Genomic DNA, 21347 nt, shown 5'->3' with positions numbered 1-21347 from the left:
TCCAACAGAACTGGGAGATATATTTGTCATGGAAGGTACAGGAAATGGGCAATAACAAGGCTATATTCTCTGTCATCCATCAAAAATGGAAGGAAACTTTCTTTATGCTGAATTTGACACTTAGGTAATTTATAATTCACATTGGAGCGCAAATTTCTCCCCTCATGAAAGAGAAATAATAATCACGTTGTTACTGTCAAGTCATCATTCCCTCATGTGAAACTTTACAGAATCTGTACCTTATGCTCCTCTCAAGTCAGAGCATTCTGCTGTTGTTTCCTCAGAATATTTTTGACCTTGCCTTTTTTCTTGCAACTACCAATTTAAGCACATTGTGCAGAAATAATCTTCCAATGTCTATGTATCTTTCTCATAAAGTTTCTCCTACATTTAAAGAAGACAAGGAAGAAAAAAGAAAGGAGGAGGATTTGGATCAGTTTTTTCATTATTGCAAAGATCTTAGATTCACAGTCAATATCACATGAGTACTAGTATATTATTCTGAGGGTCATAACACTAAAGTATTTCCATATATTAATACAAAAATTGAATCAAAAATGAAAAGTGTCACAGTATGACATGAAACATAAATGCATTGTATTAAAAAAAATACTGTGGAACAGCTGCTTGCAAAATGTTGTTGTTGTTAGTTGCGAAGTCGTGTCCGACCCATCGCTTGCAAAATAGAGCTACAAAATAGTTATTCTACCTTGATCACTTGGATATTTTTCTTTAACTAATACATCAGTGTTTAGTTTTATTATTGAGCTGATGTGTAATTTTTTTTTCAAAAGCATATCTAGAATGATTAAATTAAGAAACCCATCCTGCTTTCCATTTTCATCTTTCCTTTATGCACAGAGCGATAGATCTCTCCTTGTTTTGGTCTTTTTCTTATCTCTACTTGCCTGGCGTTATTCTTCTTTTCTTTTCTTTTCTTTCACTGAAAAACTGATCTTGCTTGATTGGCCTTTCCTATTCCCTGCTGGCAAAAATCCTTTCAGAGTAGGGCAATCAGATCTGGTTTTTCTGATCGCTACCCTCCCATCTTTCCCAGGGAAGAGGTAGTCCTAACTCTTGGCTCATTTTCTGAAGCTGAACCTTGCTAGTCTTGCTTATAAAGCCCAACACCAACTCAAGAAAGAAGAGTAATATGATGTAACTTTACAGAGAGAGGTTAAAATATATTTGTACTTATAACCGTGAAGAATATTGGAAGCTACCTCTTTTTACTTTTTTCTTTCTTTACTGTTTTTAATCTTTTTATTTTTGCTTTTTCTTTTATTTCTTTTTTTTCCTTTAGATGAATTTGTGTTATCTTTTATCTTCTTGTTTAAAAATTTTAATTAAAAAAATACATTAAAGCAGCCTGGCATCAGCTCAAAAGTAACAGCCACCAAGAAACATGACAGCAGGTTGGCAATTTCTGGGGCAATGTTGCTGAGCATAAGAGGCCTAGGGGCACTAATTATGCAACCAGCTGACCATGGATCTACAATAGATATACCCAGGGCCCATGTCAAAGTAGTATTTATTTTTTGCTTCCTAATATATCAAGTAGTCACTTTAATTACCTGGCACCTGTTGGAAAGCAAACACTTCCAATTCTGATCCTTCAGGAAATTCACAGTTTGATTGCTGAAAGCTTTCTCATGGAAATGGTAAAGGGATGCAGAAGAGAAACGGCTATCTTTGATACTAATACAGATAGTTAGTAGATAACATGGAAATATTAGGAATATTTGCTGGTTGAAATGATAATGGTTGATTCTTGATTTTGAAAGAAACCAAAGCTGAATATAGTCAAATGTATTTTGGATTTTTAAAATTTTGAATTTTGATAATATGGCAAGTAAGATTTCAAAGCAAGAATAGCTAATTATTGAAAAGCTTTTCAGGGACTCAACACAGCAAGGACTTAGTAGATGGACTTATTATTAAAATCCAAAAACTGAACCCATTATTAGCAGTTGATAGGTTCTAGGACAGTGATGGCGAACATTTTATTGTCGGGTGCCGGATGGGCGTGGCCCAGTGGGTGGGCATGGCCGGGATGGGCATGGCCACCTCGATGTTGCTTGTGGGGAAGGACGGCTGTGGTGGCCAGGCAGGTTTGGGGGAGATCCAGGGGGTCTCTGGCAGATGGGACAGTGGGCAGGAGGTTCGTCCTGTGGGGTGAGGCAAGACCAGGCAGGGACTGGGTTGGCTGCTGCCTGACAACATCGGCCCCCGCACACAGCGAGCGCATGGGGTCCAACTATATCTGTCAGCAGCCACAGTCTGCCGGCCCCTTGACCAGCGCACTCTGAAGCTCCGCAGCCCTCTGCGAATACCAGGCCAGCCCTCCAACAGGAGGTGGAGTAGGGGAGGGGAGATCCAGTATACCAGTTTCTTACCACCGCCTGGCTTGTTGCGCGGCCTCATGGCACTGGCATTGCGCAGGAGGCAGCAAACAGCTGGTTTCGGCATGGTGTGGCTGTTTGCCACCTTGCGTATTGCACCCAATGCCGCTGCAATGCGGCTCGGCCGAAAGCAGCCATGGAACAAGTGGGGCAGGTTCCCCTCTCACCTGCCCATTCAGCTACAGCTTTGGTGGCTCTGTAGGCAGAGTTGCGAAGTTCTCTTCTCTGACAGAGAACTTCACAGCTCTGCTTACAGAGCCACCAAAGCAGCAGATGGATCGCCAGAGCCTCAGGGAAGGAGGGTGCTGAAGTGGGCAGTTGGGCCATTGGCAAGAGCAACGCGGTTGAGCGGAAAGCAGTCTCAGAACACATGGGGCAGGTAAGGAAAGAAATCCTCGCTCCCCCCAGAAATTGCCTTTCTTTCCTTACCTGACTCCCAGCCCAGTGCTGTTTCTTCTTCACAATCCACCACCGCCACTTGCAAGGACAAAGGAAGTCTTTTGGGGGGGAAAAAAGGTCAATCAATTCCAACTTCTCGTGAAAGATCACAAAGTTGGAATTGATTGATTGACTTTTTCCCCCAAAAAAAACTTCCTTTGTTTCCTTGCACGCTTCAGCATCCTCCCTCCCCAAGTCTCCGGCGATCCACCTGCTGCTTTGGTCGGCCTGCCAGCCCCCACCTCAATGCCCTTGTTGTACTTCAGTGTCAGCCTGTGCTCCCAGCAGTTGAGTCTGAGGAGGAGGAGGAGGAGGGGTTTGGAGAGCCTTTGGTGTTGGAGGGAGGCTCTGATGCACTGCAGGACTCTCAGCCTAGCCCCTCCAGTCATGTTCCTCATGAGGCTCAGCTGTGTGAGGAGGAGGTGTCGGACTCAGAGGAGTCAGAGCTGAATCTGTTCAGAGACACTAGAAGCAGAAGGCAATCCAGCAGAGCAGAGTAAATCAATGAGGCAACTCAGTGAAAGGAGGAGAAGGCATTGAGAAGCCACGCTTTGGGACAGATAATAAAAGGGGAAGGTGTGGGCGGTGCTGGTTGCTGAAGGCAACCATTCGGAGACATTCAAAGAGAATCCTGGTCTGTTCTTGCTAATCTGTTTGACTCTTGTTTGACTCTTGTTGGATGTTTTGAATCATGTATTTTTGGTTGAAGAAAATATTCTGTTGCTTTTTTGTTTGAAAGACTTTATTATTTAGAACTGTAAATAAATTTGGGTTGGGTTTTTTCCAGCCTATTGATTGTTAAAAGGAAAAAGGGGTTGTCCCTGACACACAAACAGGGCCAGTCCTAGGCTGGAACAGAACAGCCCTGCCCACCACCGCCTAGCACAGCTGCCCCAGGGCTGCAGGGGCTGGCCTGGCATGGGAAGGGCATGTGCCCCACCCTCCTGCCCCCTGCACGGTAAGGTTTCTGCCCCCACCCAGATGCCCTCGCCTTCCCCAAGCGTTTTTTTTTACTAACCTGACTTTCAGCTACATTCCGTTTCTCCATTTGTTTCTCAGTCTTTGTTTGCTTCTCAGATCTCGTGAGAAGTTAGAAAGCCTGATGAAACTTTTCTTTTACGGCTTCGGCAGGTGTCTGGCAGGGGGAAGAAAGCAACTGGTCTACCACCATGCTAGCACCGCCACATTGCTTCTCTACCCCATGCACAGGCCCTGCCCCACCCCACATGGAGCACCGTGCTCCCCCCATCCCCCACGACACCTTCTTTCCAGCTCTGACGCGTCACATCCTCCGCCGCTGTGTGGGACTAAAAATAAAGTTCAAACAATCAATTACAACTTTGCAAGATCTTTTTTTTTCCCGCAAGAAGTTGAAATTGATTGAAGGTTTTTTGTTGTTGTTGTTTTGTTTTTGTTTTTGTTTTTTTGAACATGGCGGCGGAAGCCTAAAACGAAAAGGTTTATAAAACCCGGCTTAAAAAGCCACTTTCCCAGGGAGATTTTGATGCAGGTTGCGCATGGACGGGACTTAAGGCCTTGGACTGGGGTGACGGCACGCATGCCCACGCATCCCATAGGTTCGCCACCGCAGTTCTAGGATATGATGATTATCAGCCTTATATTCTCTTGGATTCAAAATTGTCATTCTTTCTATATTTTTCAGATTAACTATAAACTATTTCCCACACTCTGCTGTCAGTGATACTTGCCTACTTAGAATCTTCACTCTCCAGCTCTGGCAAAAGCTAGCTCCCAATACAGCACTGATACCATCTAACTGTCTGTTCAATTAAAAATATCAGCAGTTTACAATGGGAGACCATCATTTTCAGTTTTGAGTGCTTTTGTTTATCATTCCCAAGGCTTTACAATCTGTTATAGTATTGGTCATGGAATGCGAGTGGCAGAGTGACCTAGTGGTGAAGACGCTTACTTCTTACTGGAAAGGCTGAGAGAGCAATCCTAAGTAGGGGTAGATGTTTCTCTCCTAGGGCGAAATAAAAAATATGTGCTGTGAACTCTGTGTGGCATCAGAAAGGGCATCCGGCCAGTAAACACTCAGCTTCGTCCAGTCACCCCAACTCTACCCTGAATTAAGGGGTTACAGGGTCTTTTGAGTTTTTATGATATTGGCCATGCAGTAACTGTATCTCCAAAATATTAGATACTGTAGTCTGTTATAAATGCAACTAATTATTTGTAGTTCTAGTTCAAAAATGATTGAATACGCTTGTTTATTATATGTTTCATGTCTTGAGCACTCTGGACTTTTGTATAAATATCTGAAAGAATTCCCCACTCTTGCATTGTATTTCTCATTCATCAGTGCCATGCTTGATATCTAAATTCTATATCTGAAGTCACAGAAACTAATTTCTCTGTGATTTCCCTCTCCCCTTAACATACTGTACAGAATCTTTCCACCAAAAAAGTGGTCCCTACTTCAATGAACTGATAGACAGTACATTTTTGTACAATATTAAAAATAATTCATGCAGAGTTAGTTTGTCAAGATTCTGCTTTCTCTTTATGCCGTGAGATTAGCCTTTTTTCACCATCTTTGTTCTGCAACTTCTGTTGTAGAGATTTTCAATTTTTTCATAGCATCTTACAAGATTCCTTCATAAATTCCTTAAGATTTTGCACGTATATCCATTGTTCCTTCTTGGTCTCTGTGATACTTTCTGCTTTGATGGCAAAAGTGATTCTTACTACTTTACTGTTTCATCTACTGTCTTTGAAGGTTATATTCCTTTGGACTATCACGTCAGTGAGAAAAAACTGTCTTGGGAACAGTGAGGATCATTTATTTCATCCATTTCTCTCTTTTTATAGATACAGTAAGTTTCATATTCCATGTAAATGTTACATTCTTACTGAAAGTGATATGAAATTTCATGTTATTCAGACCATGCTTTTACCTTGATCTCACCACCTTTGAAACGAATAAAGATTTCACTGCATTATCTTAACATTGATGTACTCAGCTATTTTACTGGGTTTGTATTTACCACCATCACCACCACTACTCAGGCACTATATTTACTGCATAACAGCTAACACACTTGTGTTTACCATTGAGAATCTGAAAACATTTACTAGAATGGAGTCTGATCACATTCTAGGAAGACCTGTATCAGACAAAAGCTGATATTCTTTCTCAAATATCTTGTTCATCACTCACTATAAATAAGATGCACAATCTCAGATAGCTATAAGCTTTAGTAGAGCTATACTTTCTTCAGTACAGTATCCAACTGCCTGACTCACCCCCAGTAAATATAACTTGCTACTTTCCCATTTTCATGATGCATAGAAATTATGAAAAAAAACATCATGAATGTTTATTTAAACCTGAAGTTATTTAAGTTGTCATCTCTGCATTCAAATAATCTTCTTTCCATTTCTATAGAGATATCACTATTTTTTTTAAGAATGTACTATTTCAGGTAATAGTGAGGAATATTTTGAATATATAGAGGGAAATGGAGACAATAACAACAACAACATCTGGAACATCATCATCATTGATAAAATCACCACCAGTCAATTGCAAGTCTTACTTGGAACAACTTACATCCTATGTAAGATCATCAAACAACATCTGCCTATCCCAGATCCTTGGAAAGGACTTAATAAGTAGACAAAAATGCCAAATCCAGTCTGACTGACTGCAAGAAATTATCATAATAGTAATAATCCCTCATGCATGGAACATTGTCAGAGATACAATATGTAGGCATGCAAGTTCATTTGTGGGAATATACAACCACTTGAAGCACTTCAATTACCAATAAGCAGCCTGTCTATTTTGTAATATTGACATTTATTTTGTTTGCCCTTTCCCTATTTTCTTTCAGTCTGATCTCTAGTTTTGTTTCACAGATAGGAACAAGTTTTTCAGTTTTCTGCCTACATTTATTTGTTGCTATTTGGCATCTGAATTTGGAAGTATATTGTTCCTCCACTAGGAAAGGCATTTCTAGATTTATTAGCATATTTCTGCCTATCAGAGGAGTAAGATACATATCCTTTTAAAGGATATCATTCTATTTCAGAAATAAATATATCACAATAAATATTAAGTGTTGCTTTTTGTAACAAAAATCTTCATTCTTAGTTATCTAGATATGTTACCCAGATATGTACTGAAGATATTGTTGCACCAATTGTCATTCAATAAGCACTTTCTTATTAGATGCAAGCAACTCGGTAACATCTGTACTTGGGCAGTTTTTGCCAGTTGCAGGTAAACTGAATACCTGTGCTGAAGAGGTAAGTATATTTTTTCCCTTTTCCTCCCAACTCAGTATTTTTAATCTTACAATCTTATACTAGATCTATGCTTATTATTTCTATGATTTTATTGTAGGCTTTCTCTGCAGAAGGCTTAATAATGCAATGAACTGTTTTTTCTTTCCATGCTGATAACTGTAAGCCACCCAGAATTGTTTGGAGTCCAGCAGTTTCTAAATTTGTGTGGATAAATAAAAAAAATTCATATATTAAAGAAAGGGCTGGCATCCCTTGTGTGGAGCTTTCAATTACCTCTGCAGGGTGAGGATACATTGAGGCAATGATCATGTTTCATGAAACTGAATAAAATAATTTCTTAATTTATTTGCACTTGGGGGGAAAAGTTTCCCTGCTGAAAACCGCTAGAGTACAGAAAAAGTATAGGGTCTGTCATAGTAGAAATAATATTTTGTACTTGAGCAACAAAATGTTTGGAGATTTTTCTGACCCACCCTGTTTAACAGAGTGAGTATCCTTCCCTTCACCTGAATGGATATCTCCAGCCAATAACCTTAGGTGAAGCAGGGTAATCTTTCTGAGATACCTGGCTCTGCCCTCCCAAAAAGTAAAAATACCATCCCCTTACCACCCAATATCTTCCAAGATATTTATGATGCTCTATTACTATTTTATTTTATTTTATTTTGCCAGGCTAATAGCAACCATGTCATTTATCTTAATACAGAGCCAGCTCTAATCCTTACTCTTTACCTAATTATTATCTACCTAGTCCAGACATGTCAAACACAAGGCCCGGGGGCCGGATCCGGCCCGCGAAGTGGTTTCATGTGGCCCGCGAAGCCATCCTGGAAACAGTGAGGGAACAGCCCCCACTGACTTGGCCCTGGCCCAGAGACCCTCCTCCTGCCAGAGACCCTCAGATCTCCCCCACTCCTGCCCAGGCCCCCATAGGCACCCTTGATGCGAACGATGTAGAGCTGGCCACGCCCACCCAGTAGGCCATACGCACTCTAGCCACACCCACCCAGTAGGCCACGCCCACCCAGGCCATACCCACTCGGCCCCCTGAGGGCAACCACAATGCTGATGCGGCCCTCAATGAAATTAGGTTTGACATCCCTGACCTAGTCTCTCATTCCTTTGGCTTTGCTCTTTTTTATGCTGTCTTTTTCATTTCTCATTTCATCATCATTCATTACTTGTTTTAATTACAACATATGTATCAATTAATTTTTCTCTTCCAACTCTCACCCAAATACACTTCTCATGTTTCTCTGTCTATTGCTTCCTTCCCTTCTCTTTTTATTCAAACCCTCTGTACATTGCTATAATTTCTTTTGTTTCACCTATTCATTTTTTCACTGTTTCAAACATTTCCAACATTTGTAGTATTGAATAGCATATGCAGATAATCTTTTTGCTCTCTGGGGTTCTGCTCAACAACCTGGAGCTGCTCCTAATCAACAATGTGCAATATGTAGTAATAGAAGACAGTCTGTTATGAAGGCAATGATTTAAAGTATCAGTTCTTTCAAATGATGTTCTCTAAGACTATTCATGTTTGATAGTAATATTATAAAGTGTGTAAATGTATGATAATATGCAAATAGAATGTTTGGATTTTATTTTGAGCAGCCTGATAATGGATCCATACATACAAGCAGTTCAGATCTGACTCTTCAGGAGCCAACAAAACTAACTTTAGTTGGGTAAGAATAGTAAAAATGCATACATTCCTGGCATCATTGTATGAAATAGACATTTATATACCGTATTTTTCGGACCATAAGATGCACCTGACCATAAGACACACCCAGTTTTTAGAGCAGGAAAACAAGAAAAAAAATATTCTGAACCAAATAGTACCGGTATACTAAGAAGGAAGGAGGGGAGAGAGAGAGAGAGAAGGAAGGAAGGAAGGAAGGAAGGAGAGAGGGAGGAAGGAAGAAAGAGAGATAGAGAGAGAAAGAAAGAAAGAAAGAAAGAAAGAAAGAAAGAAAGAAAGAAAGAAAGAAAGAAAGAAAGAAAGAAAGAAAGAAAGAAAGAAAGAAAGAAAGAAAGAAAGAAAGAGAAAGAAAGAGAAAGAAAAAGAAAGGAGAGAGAAGGAAGGAAGAAAGAAAGGAGGGAGGATGGAGGGAGGGAGCAAGGGAGAGAGAGAGAGAAGGAAGGAAGGAAGGAAGGGAGAAGGAAGGAAGAAAGAGGGAAGGAAGGAAGAGAAGGAAAGAAGAAAGAAAGGAGGGAGGGAGGAAGAAAGAGAGAAAGAAAGAAAGGTAGGTACCGGTAGTTTCTTTTCCCTGAATAGGTTTTCTAAGATGCCGAAGCAATTTCAAACAATTAGCAGTATTATCTTGCAAATGGGAAATCACTTCCAATAAACTTCGCAGAGAAACCTGCAGGGACAACTCCTCACGGCTTTGCCTATGAGGTTTAGTTTAGCAAAAACTTTCTTTAGCAGCGAGGTAAAAGAAAGAAAATGTGCGCGCGCAGGGAGGGGGAGGCAGTCAGAAGGCATGGCAGGCACGTCCGTATTTCCTCCCCTGCCGACCAATCACAGGGGCGGGGCGGAGAATTCCATGTCTTCATTCAATCAAGTCTCTCCAAAGGAGCTGATGGACTGCGCTGACTGAACGGGAGACCAGTGTTTTCACTTACCTTCGGACCATAAGACGCACCTCGTTTTTCCACCCACTTTTGGGAGGGGAAAAGTGCATCTTATGGTCCGAAAAATACGGTAATTATCTCTGCAGACTGAAAAACCTATTGTTTACAGTTGTTTTCAATAAACAAAGTATTTTTATATAGTACATATATTTTATTGATGCCAGCACACAGATTCTAATTTGATATATTTTATTTCAGTCAAGTGAGCAAAAAGTTACATTTTGAGATACTTTGTTAACTTTTGCAAGGAAAATTCATTTTAGGATTCATATTGTTGCATAATCAACAGTGAGGATACTGTATACATTGGAACTAAATATATTTGGGCACTTTCCCCATATAATACAATCTGTTGTGAAATTGTTAGATAATTCAATAAAAATGCAAAGTATACAGTTTAAACATCATTAAATAATAAACATTTTTGCTTATAATTTAATTATTCTACCAAAAACATAGAATTCATGGATACCAAAAGGAGAAACTAAATGAAGAAATGGAAATGAAACAATTATATTTTTCTTGTTACCTTACTGCTATGTGGGTTTCATCTTTCTAATATGCACTATTCCATAAATGCTTCATAATAGTTTAGATGCGACATGTGTTTGTTTAGGTTTCCTTATGCTTCCTGGGATACAAAATCAAAGAAGCCATGCAATTGCACTAAATCACAATGCCTCAAACTGTAAGTAAACAAAACGTCACTGAGATATTAATTGGCTATGTAAGAAAGGAGACGTTTAATTTGTTTCTTTCATATATACTCAAATATATCCTACAGATGCTATTGCAGGAAACTCAGATATAATACTTGAATAAACGTAGACATGCTTTTACACTTCTAAAGCAACTTTTTGTTCAGTTTAAAAAAATATACCACACAATAAACTAATCATGACAAAATGTACATTATAGTACTAAATTACTATATATTTTCCTGATAGTATTAAGTGAAAATAATTGTTGCATTTTGCTTTTATATGCTAAATACTGTGCATGGCACAAGGATATGAGTTTATCTGAACTTCATTTAGGCCTTTTATTTTCTGTATTTTTCCTTATTTAAATAACCTTAAGTTAGACATGGCTCTTAGTGAAGATGGGAAGAATGCTTAATAACTTTTGCATTAAATTAGATGCATATCAAAACATAGAGCAACGGCATGCAATGGAAAGCAATCCCAAAAGATAACATAACAACAAATAAATGATAATAATAAAATGCTTGGAGTACATGAATGTATCCCAGAGCCTTTTAGCGCAGTTGATTTTCTGGAAGCGTATTTGTCAGCAGTCTTCAAAGTACCTACATCTGTGGCAAAATATGTAAAGGATATAACTAATAGAAATGCATATAATTTAACTTACATATTTCTCAGTCTAGTACAGTGGGTTTGGTCCAAGTTCTTTCCTTAGTGGGACTTAGGTAGCAAGCCTTTTCTGCAGCACCCCTTGGTGGGAGGAATAATCTCCCCCTGGGATCTGGCAAGCCTCCATACTCCTAGCCTTTAAGAGGGGGTTGAAAACCTGGCAGTTCCTTCAGGCATTGGGGTAAGGTGAAGCTGGAGCCCAGTAACTGCAGTTGTGAATCAGTTAGGGAATGTTGATTTAACTACAGCGATTCATTTTTTATTTTTTATTTTTTTGTATTTTAGTTTTACTATTTTGATGGATTTTATTATGGTTCATGAGCTGCCCAGAGTTGTGATATTAAGACAAGTGACCATACAAGTATTTTAAGTAAATTTAAAAAATAGTAGATAAGAGTGAGCATTATCTGAAAATGTTGAACTACAAAGAATTTAATATACTTCTCTTGTTAAACACAGATACTGCGATTGTTTTGCCAATGGTGATTTCTGTAGTAATTGCAACTGTAATAATTGTTATAACAATCCAGAGCATGAAATAGAACGGTTTAAGGCTATTAAGGTAATTCAACTGTTCTCTTTTTATTTTGATATGCAAATTATTTATATTTATTAGGTTGCTGTGTTATTTTTAAAGCATTTTAAATGAATTGCATTTACGTATTTCATCAATTCAAGATATCAAATTGAGTAAACATATTAATTAAAACAGCCTTTTGAAATACAGGTAGTCCTCGACTTACAACTGTTCATTCAGTAACTGCTCAAAGTTATAACAGCACTGAAAAAAGGGACTTATGACCATTTTTCACACATGACCATTGCAGCATCCCTATGGTCGTGTGATCAAAATTCAGATGCTTGGCAACTGACTCATATTTATTACGGTTGCAGTGTCTTGGGGTCACGTGATCTCCTTTTGCAACCTTCTGACAAGCAAAGTCAATGGGGAAGCCAGATTCATTTAACAACCGTGTTATTAACAACTGCAATGATTCCCTTAACAACTTTGACAAGAAAGGTTTTAAAATGGGGCAAAACTCAATAAATATTTCATTTAGCAACATAAATTTTGGGTTCAATTGTGGTCGTAACTTGAGGACTACCTATAGTGATATCTTAACACCATCTCATTTTTTACATATCACATGAATTAGGGGCGGAGAAATTATGTTAAAAACATATCTCTGTTCAGTGATTTTGATGCAATTTCATGTCATCATAGGTGATTGGCATATTGGTTTTCAATTCATCTTTACTGGAAAATGCTGTTAATAATAGGAATGGTACCGCAATTAACAGATTTGAGCAATTTTTTGGATACAAAGGGGGAAAAACATGCTTTGGAGAACATATTTTCTGCTCTTAGGATTTCTTCAAACATGTGAAACATGCAAAAATTCTTTTAGGACTAATGATTCAGATCAAGGATTTCTGATGTACTAATAAAATACATACTAGTGTTTTAGATAATTTGACAGTGAAATTCTGCTTGACAGACCCTTTGCCTTATATAATCCTATTTCAAAAGCAATAATGTGCTTAGAAATTTCTGTCTCTTGCAAAGAGTGAACCATAATCTGTTTTAGGAAAGGTTTGCTTTTAGGAAGAAAGTAAGCTAATCTTTTTCTTCAGATTGCTTGAGAGGTATATTCTATATGAATAATATGTTTTATTTAGGCTTGTCTTGACAGAAATCCAGAAGCTTTCCTGCCAAAAATTGGAAAAGGAAAACTTGGAGATATTAAACCAAGACATAATAAAGGTTGTAACTGTAAGCGTTCAGGGTGCCTAAAAAATTACTGTGAATGCTTTGAGGTTTGTATTTTTTCATCAGTTTTATAAAAGTATTATCATAGCAGAAGGATACTTAGACTAAGCATTAAAAATACTTAGACTAAGCATTAGGGGAACCTCCAGGGTATGCGTTCAGGGAAAATTAGAGAAAGCAATTGTGGGGAAAAGGGGTTTTTAAATTTTAAAAAGCCTAAAAAGGGATGAGAGAATGGCAAATAAGAAAATAAGGAGGACAAAATGCCTGCCTATAGCATGCTGAATGGCAGTAGCTAGCCAATTTTTGTTGATCCTTAAAGCTAAGAGGTGGTTAGACTTTTTAATACTAGGGTAGGGTAGTGTAGGGCAGGGCAGGGCAGGATGCCACCAAGAAATCCAAAAATTGAGAAATCTGGAAAAAAAATCCCAGAAAAAAATAATGGCAAATCACTTTTACATTGTAACCAGGAAGATAACACAGACAGTAGGACTGTGCAATGGTCTGGTTTGAATCCTGATAATTTGAAATGCAATAATGTATGAATGAGGCACTAATATAAAACAGGGCTTTTCAACCAGTGGTACGGGTACCACCTGTGGTACATTGGCACCTAGCAGGTGGTACATGACCATCCTAGAAAAGTGGTAGCGGAGGAGGGGAATGAGCTGAACTGGTGGCAGCACCACACAAGCCTGAGCGAGAGATGGCTGGAGCTGCAGGGCTGTCAGGGCTCAGTGGAAGCGCCAGGATCAGTGCCAGGCTCCAGCTCCACTGATCCCAGCGCTTCTGCTGACCCCAGAAGAAGCGCCAATAAGCTGAAATGTTACAGCATCTTCCAGGGTCTTGTGATTTACATTCAGATGCTTGGCAACTGATTCATATTTATGATGGTCACAGTGCCCTAGGGTCATGTGAAGTAACCAAAACCTGCGCAACCACCAAACAGATGGAATAAAAACCAAACACCCCTCACCCCACCCCCACTTGTCATCTTGCTAGGCGACTTGTACTCGGATGTTGCCATATCCTAAAAGTGGTACAATGGGTGAAAAGGTTGAAAAGCCCTGATATAAAACATCCTAATGTGGCTGCAGTTTAAGTTGCTTGAACTGCTTTATGTTTTTCAAACTTTGAACCACTTTTAGAGATAAAATCCAAAACACTATATAGCCCTAATATGAAATCTATGAAATTACCAGGAGTCAAATTTACCTAATCTTGTCTATACCTATCTTGTAGATGTGAATGGTGTTGTTTGGTATGTATGGCTTCATAGATCTGGAAAAGCTGTAAATAAAGATTTAAAATAAATGTATAGTTTTAGATCCTTAAATGTCTATGATTGCACCTCTGGAGACAGAATGTTTTCATTTACAGAACAGAGAGTGAGGTTTTTCTTTTCAATTCGTCCTTCATCTTCTAAACAGTTTGAACTCCAAACTTTTTAAAGAAATTGAAAACCTCCTAGAATAGTAGGGGAAGTGAAAATTGGACAGGGATTAGGCAAATTCCTCTCATTTTAAAATATTTAAGCATTCTTTGGATATTTGTTCAATGGAAATATCACTGGACTCAAGAGATTTATTTCCAAAGAAGCAGCAATATGATTGGATTGTTGAACAGTCCAATCTCGTTGTTGTTGTTTTATTGTGGACCTTTATTAAATATCATGTCCTTTTAGGAATATTTTGTTTCTCTGTAGGCTAAAATTATGTGCTCATCTATCTGCAAATGTGTTGGATGCAAAAATTATGAAGAAAGCCCTGATCGAAAAACATTAATGAATATGCCAATTGAAATGGAATTTAAAACCAATGAAGGAAATGATTCTCAATCATTTTCTAACTCTGAAATATTATCAAAAACCAAGAAAGAAAGGTAGAAATTACCTATGTAATATTTTTCTATTTCTTTTGTACTATGGGAAAATGTTTAGATAATTGACTTCCAACCTCTGTTCTTTTCCTTTGTAGTTATCCAAACCAGACTTAGTAATTTGTAACAACTGTACTTTCTAATACAAGTACAAATGCATATGTTCTGTGTATTATACAATTACAATTTCAGAACTCTTTCAGAATTTACTACTAACATATTTGTACTGAATTACAATATGGATGCAAATAGAAAACATGGAAACCTCCATAAGCAGGATTTTTTTTAAAAAAATGAATCCAGTCACTCAAAGATTAGTAATCAATAAGGGAAAGCTTCAGGAATCTTTAAAGTAAAGTAATCTTTACTATTTTTATGTAGTTACTTCAAGAATATAAGTGTTTGAGAGACAACTATGAAACCTACCTATTTCTGTGGAAAAAGATACCCCTATTTGATATTTTTAAAAGCACATTTATTACCAACTGGTATTGTCTGACTAAAGACTGAAATTAACATTTGGCAATGAAGTAAAGTACTGAAAAACTGCATTAAAGGTGCAAGGAGTGGTGGGTAACAGCAGGGAGCTTAATTCAACATTTTTCCCCTGCTTTACTGTGCATCCAATACCCATAGGTAGCCAGGAAGATGCCAAAATAACAAGATGTGCATAATTCAAAACTCCCCTTTCATATGCCTGTCCCAGTCTGATCATTCATTGAATACATTTTTGTCAGTTTTCTGCCAAAACATCACATGCAAGTATGCAGAGATTGCACTATAACATGGCTCATATTTCAGCAGTTGTCCTCCCTGCAGACAGCTATGTCCTTATCTTTTTCCTCACAGGATTCCAGGAGATTGGAATCCTGTATAAAAGGAGATTGGTTGCAGAAAGAAAGCTGCAAATTGAAAAAATGTTGGTCTCAGACTGACTTCTGCTGTCACTAAACACCTGTTCAGGGATGAGTCAGTGTTGAAATACAAGTCTGTCACAGAACAGTTAGTTAAGCAATGAGTAAATTTAGAATTTGGTGGTTATGTATGGTAATTCTCTTTGCATCCATTTATATATTTAAAGTGTAATTATATATTGTTTTGTTGTAATAGACAATCTAGTACGTGTATATCCTGGGAGGTGGTTGAGGCAACATGTGCCTGTCTTCTTGCTCAAGGTGAAGAGGCAGAAAAACAAGATTACTCCATTTGCTTAGCTGAACAAATGATCCTAGAAGAATTTGGGAGATGCTTATCACAGATTCTTCACTCTGAATTTAAATCCAAAGGACTGAAAGTAGAATAATGTGTTTTACTTGTGGAACTAAAGTATTGCTTGGAATTATTTTTAACTTTGATAAAATATATACAGTAACCCACTTAGTTTATTTTCTAATTCTATTTCTCCTGCTTTTATATTATCATAATTGATAATTATTTTGTTGCAAATTACCAGAGCAGCAAAAGGTTCACCTGGATTATTCTATATTTAAATTATTCTTCCTAACATGGTCTGTATGTATGTGCATATACAATTTGTTTACTCTTATTTTACTCCCCTTTGTTCAGTACTCAGTGTCTGGCTAAAGATGATATCAAATTGAAGAATTGCAAGGTCCCTGTTTAATGTTCTGTTGTTAGAATGAAAAGAACTGTTTTCCATTTGCTTTATTTACTAGTTTTGTAACAATGGCGTACATTTCAGCTAATAAATACCCTTAACAAGATTATTTGTGTGTGCTAGACAGTATTGTGCAACGAATGTGTACCACATAAAACTGAAGGCTTGAGGCATAATATTCAAGATACCCCCATTCAATGAGCAAAGACCTCACTTCTTAAATTTCTGGAAGATGAAGGGGCAGAAAGAATGCCTAGAGTACCATTAAAGAAGGGCCAGAAATCAATGACTGAACATGATATGAACTCATATTCAAGTCTACAATCTGGTGATAAAAGAGGCAAAATATTCTTATTTCCTCCTTATTTTGTTGGTGAGCTATCCATCAAGTGCTCAAGTGCCAGGACAATTTTGCACAATGGTTTGCAATTAGCTCATAGGAAGAGTATGATTAGTCACAGAAATGCAATCCTAGAAATCTAAACAGCGCACATCCCTCCAGCAATATTTTAATGTAGCATAATTTAATATTAATGTTATTGTGTTATAACATAATTTCATATATCTTGTGAGATGATGATATGATATGAAGACTTTTGGTAGCTGGCTTGCAGCATGACAAGTGGAACATGCATCAATCATTGATGGAAATTCTATTTACAATCTAGTTAGAAGCAATAGGGACGCGGTGGCTCAGTGGGTTAGGACGCTGAGCTTGTCGATCGGAAGGTCGGCAGTTTGGCGGGTCGAATCCCGAGTGCCGCGTAACAGAGTGAGCGCCTGTTACTCGTCCCAGCTTCTGCCAACCTAGCAGTTCGAAAGCACGTAAAAATGCAAGTAGAAAAATAGGGACCACTCCGGTGGGAAGGTAACAGCGTTCCGTGCGCCTTTGGCGTCTAGTCATGCCGGCCACATGACCACGGAGATGTCCTCGGACAAGCGCTGGCTCTTCGGCTTTGAAACGGAGATGAGCACCGGCCCCTAGAGTCGGAAACGACTAGCACGCATGTGCGGGGGAACCTTTACCTTTACCTTTTTAGAAGCAATAGATTTGCAAAGGATCTATTATAGCAAACAATCAGCCTCATCCAGTTTCTTCTCTGAAACTGAGCTGTTTGTATTTTCTATCTTACTGTATATGAAACCAAAAGAAGGAACTGCATATGCATTTTATAAAAAAATGCACCAAAGTGTCATCACTGAGAATTCAACTCAAAACGTTTAAAAAAACACCTATGAAACTAGAGGGGATAAATCTAGAGAAACTTGTGTAGTGCACATTCTCTGCTTATGAAATTGAATATTTATCTGTTTAAATATTATGTCTTAAATGTAAAAAAATGCATCTTTAGTGTTCAAATAAGACAAATATATGCCTTGATTTTCAGGAGGCAGTGTAATACAAACAATAATGGCATAAGAATGACAGAGAGATGCAGATTTGTTTTCAAAAGCTCGATAGTACATCTCAAAAAATGCTTTTCATACATCTTAATTACAATGTGGATTTTTGCTATCCTGTATTATCCACTTCAGAGATAAATGTGACTCACTATTAAATTAGTACAATGTAGGAACAACTCGTAACACTGTCTGTTTGTGAACCAATTTTGTTGGAGTAATTACATTAGTAATAGCCGATTACTCAACAGTCTTATGTTTCTATGAAATTAAAGTAATTACTGCAGCTAGAAACACATCTATCTATATTATACTGTAATAAGAAAACTAGTTGGGGTGTGCAATGTTTTCAATGTCTTTAAGGCATATATCATTATGGTAAAATTACATTATTAAGCAAAAGTTTTGGAAAGTCTGGAAAATCTTACATCAAGTAAGAAGGGAGAATAAATCCTTTTAAATGACAAACCTAATTAGATATAAGAACAGAATTCATAGCGGGTGACCTATAGAGGAGGGAAAAACAGGCATACATGAGTGAATCTAAAGACAGAAGAGATTCTAACAGTGGCACTATTCTGGAGCAGAAGATGATTCAGAACACTTGTTGGATTTAATACAAATATACACCTTGACTCACTGTGTAAAATTCTTTGCAATGCTGTTGCAGACATAGATCTTGCTGTGTATGGGAGAGTGCTTGTGTCCATGTCAGGATCTTGTAGGATCTGATTCATTTCACATTCAAGAAATTTATACTAAGTTGGAGGAAGTCTTTTTCTTCCAGAAAGACATGTAGTTCTCTATTCATCTGTCCATCCATCCATTTCTTGTAACAAAATAAAAAAGTCCTTATATATAAGCAAAAAGCTCTTCCTAAAAGTGCATTCATATTTATCTAGATGCTACAATTTTTAATATATTTTATTACTTAATGTCATTTAATAATTATTTTCATTATTTATTATTTATTGTATGGCTGCCCATCACACATAAATGACTCTGCTAGTATATATTGTGATGCCCTGAGAGCCAAACTCTATTTTCTCTTAATGATGAGTCTGATGACTGCTTTTATATCCTTGTAATTTTAATATAGGTCAGTTGAAAGAAAGGAATTGGTGAATTTCCCTGGCTGTGCTTCTCCTACCTAGTATCACCTGACAACAGGAAAAACAACCTCCAGGCTTTGTCCTTAACATGCAATCAGGTGACTTCGACAGCTCTGGGTGAATGCCTGAGATGAGGGCTTTAATCATTTGTCAAGTTGTTTGAATTTGGTGATCCCATTGACCTCTGAGTTGGAGCATCTTTGAACACAGGTGTAGTACTCTTAAAAGGGTGCTAGACCTGTTCATTTAAATCAAGGGTAGTAATATTTCAGATTTTTCATCAACCTCTAAACTTTTATTATATGAAAATAATTTTATAAATACCACTTTGGTAGTACTACAAATAATTAGTAATTACTACAATAATAATTATTGTTCTAACTTACATTGTTTGTGATACAAACACAAACAGACACAAGTTACTAAGGAGTTGAATTATTTACCTCAACCAGGCAGATAACAATAGACAAGTTCATCAAACAAGGTCTTTGCAAAGAGTCCTGACTTAATAATTCCATTTCAGAATTAGGTAGCAAATGGTCCAAATTCTTTCCAGGAGTAAAAGAGCCAAGTCAGATAGTCAGCCAGTCTAATAGTCAAGAGTTCAAAAGCAGGCAAACACAAAAACAAGAGTCAAGAAATGAAATTCCAAGCTATTGATTCCAAGTAAAGCTGAAGGCAAAATGGTTCCATAAATCAATCTGTGGGCACGTGGCTTAAATACTCAGGCTTCACTTTTTATGTCAGCCGTCCCAAATAAACCAAACAGGAAACAAGACAAGATGAACTAATACTATTTTATTTTATTTTTTTTTATTAAAAAGTTTTAACATACAATTTTTCTTTAAACCCCCCCCTCCCCCTCCCTTCTCCCTCCCCCCCACCTCTCCCCCCCCTCCCCCCGACTTCCCAGAGCTAAATACAAGGTATATATAAAAAAAACAATCATAAACAATCATATACTAACAACTATAAACTCTAAAATCCATCACTCTCTAGCTTATATAGGATAAAACAAGCCTTAGTAATATTAAATATAGATATATAAAAAAAACTAAAAGAAGAAAAAAGAAAGAAGACCTATTCAAATGCTACATAAAACTTCTTAACCCTATACTTATTCTGGATAAACTCAATCCATTTTCTCCATTCCATAATATAGCGTTCTTGCGAGTGATCTTTCAAATAGGCCGAAATCTTCGCCATCTCTGCCAGGTCGGAAACCTTTAAAGTCCACTCTTCTATAGTCGGCAATTCCTCTTTCTTCCAATACTGACCTATCAAGAGTCTTGCTGCCGTAATTAAATTCAACATCAACTAATACTATTTTATTGTAAGGCTACATTAACAGAATCTTGCAAGTCTGAAGAAACAAAACTTCCCGTCTCCACTTTAACTGTTTGATCCATTAGGGTGTGTCTTTCCTAAGTTTCTTTTCCTGGCTGCAGTTTTTCTCCTGCTTCTATTTTTTCCTAGACCAGGGCTTTTCAAGCGGTGGTATGTGTACCACCTGTGGTACATTAGCACATGGCAGGTGGTACGTGGCCCTGCCCAGCCAAGTGTAGTGGGGGAGGGAACAAGCCAGCACAGCGCAGGACTTACTGTGAGAGAGTCCTCCGGCACTGCAGAGTGGCTGGAGCGAGGCAAAGGCCCCAAGCTCACTTCCGGCCCACCCAGAAGGGGGGCAGAGACAGGAGAGGCTATAAAAGGAGGCAGTTTGGGCGGGAGAGGCAGAGAGAAAAAAAGAGGAGGCCTTGGGAGGAGATGGAGTCAGCTCTAGGTGCGCCGAAGGGAAAGGAGGAGGGTGGGGGGAAAGGAGAGGAGACCCAAGCAAGCTGGCCATGAGCCAATCTACAACTTCTGCGGCAGCCATCTGCTGGCAGCAACAAACAGGCAAGAGACACAGCGGAGGAGGGGTCGCCCTCCACGAGGAATGAAGAAAGGCAGCATTGGCTGAAGGTGAGGCACGGAGGGAGGGGGATGGAGACTGGAAGGATTCTTATGTGCTTTTGTGACTTTGAAGTTCTGGGATTTGTGCAATGTGGGCTTTGTGTTCTTAAGGAGTGTTTGGCAATTTCTATTTGTCTCATGTTAGCTTCTATTCCTCTGCTATTGTTAGGTGTAAGTTTTGTTGCAAGCAACTTTGAAGTATTTTTCTCCTGAATGGATTTTGCCTGTAGCGTTCCTTTACTTATGAATGGCGCCATTTGGGGAGGCTGCCTTAGCCAGCAGCCAATACTTACCACATTTTGTTTTCTTCCTTAAGTGCCCGCTGCCGGTTCCTTAACTTTTCTTTCTAGCCACTAACTTATTCTTAAAGGGGAATGCACCTTTTTAAGCTAGTTCCCTCAGCAGCTTGTCTTTTCTGTCTCTGGAGGCTTTTCCTTGTTTGATGAATATATGGAAGAGGGAAAATAGGAGTGGGGATAAAATTCT

General features: G+C 38.3%; 1 protein-coding gene across 1 annotated transcript in view; it reads left to right on the top strand.

The window, feature by feature from the left end:
* The window catches only part of TESMIN (testis expressed metallothionein like protein), a 31737-nt gene extending 15533 nt beyond the window's left edge, over nt 1-16204 (top strand). Inside the window, exons 9-15 of the mRNA XM_081341375.1 lie at nt 7039-7115; nt 8733-8806; nt 10375-10446; nt 11591-11693; nt 12812-12949; nt 14608-14783; nt 15891-16204. Of these exons, the coding sequence (XP_081197501.1) occupies nt 7039-7115; nt 8733-8806; nt 10375-10446; nt 11591-11693; nt 12812-12949; nt 14608-14783; nt 15891-16083 (833 nt within the window). The 3' untranslated portion in view covers nt 16084-16204. The remainder of the gene's footprint in view (nt 1-7038; nt 7116-8732; nt 8807-10374; nt 10447-11590; nt 11694-12811; nt 12950-14607; nt 14784-15890) is intronic.
* Nucleotides 16205-21347: the final 5143 nt, after the last annotated feature.

Source organism: Vipera berus (genome assembly GCF_964194415.1).
Source record: "Vipera berus genome assembly, chromosome: 1".
NCBI classification, from domain to species: Eukaryota; Metazoa; Chordata; class Lepidosauria; order Squamata; family Viperidae; genus Vipera; species Vipera berus.
Note: the sequence above shows the minus strand (reverse complement) of the source record. Positions and strands in the feature narration are given on the sequence as shown.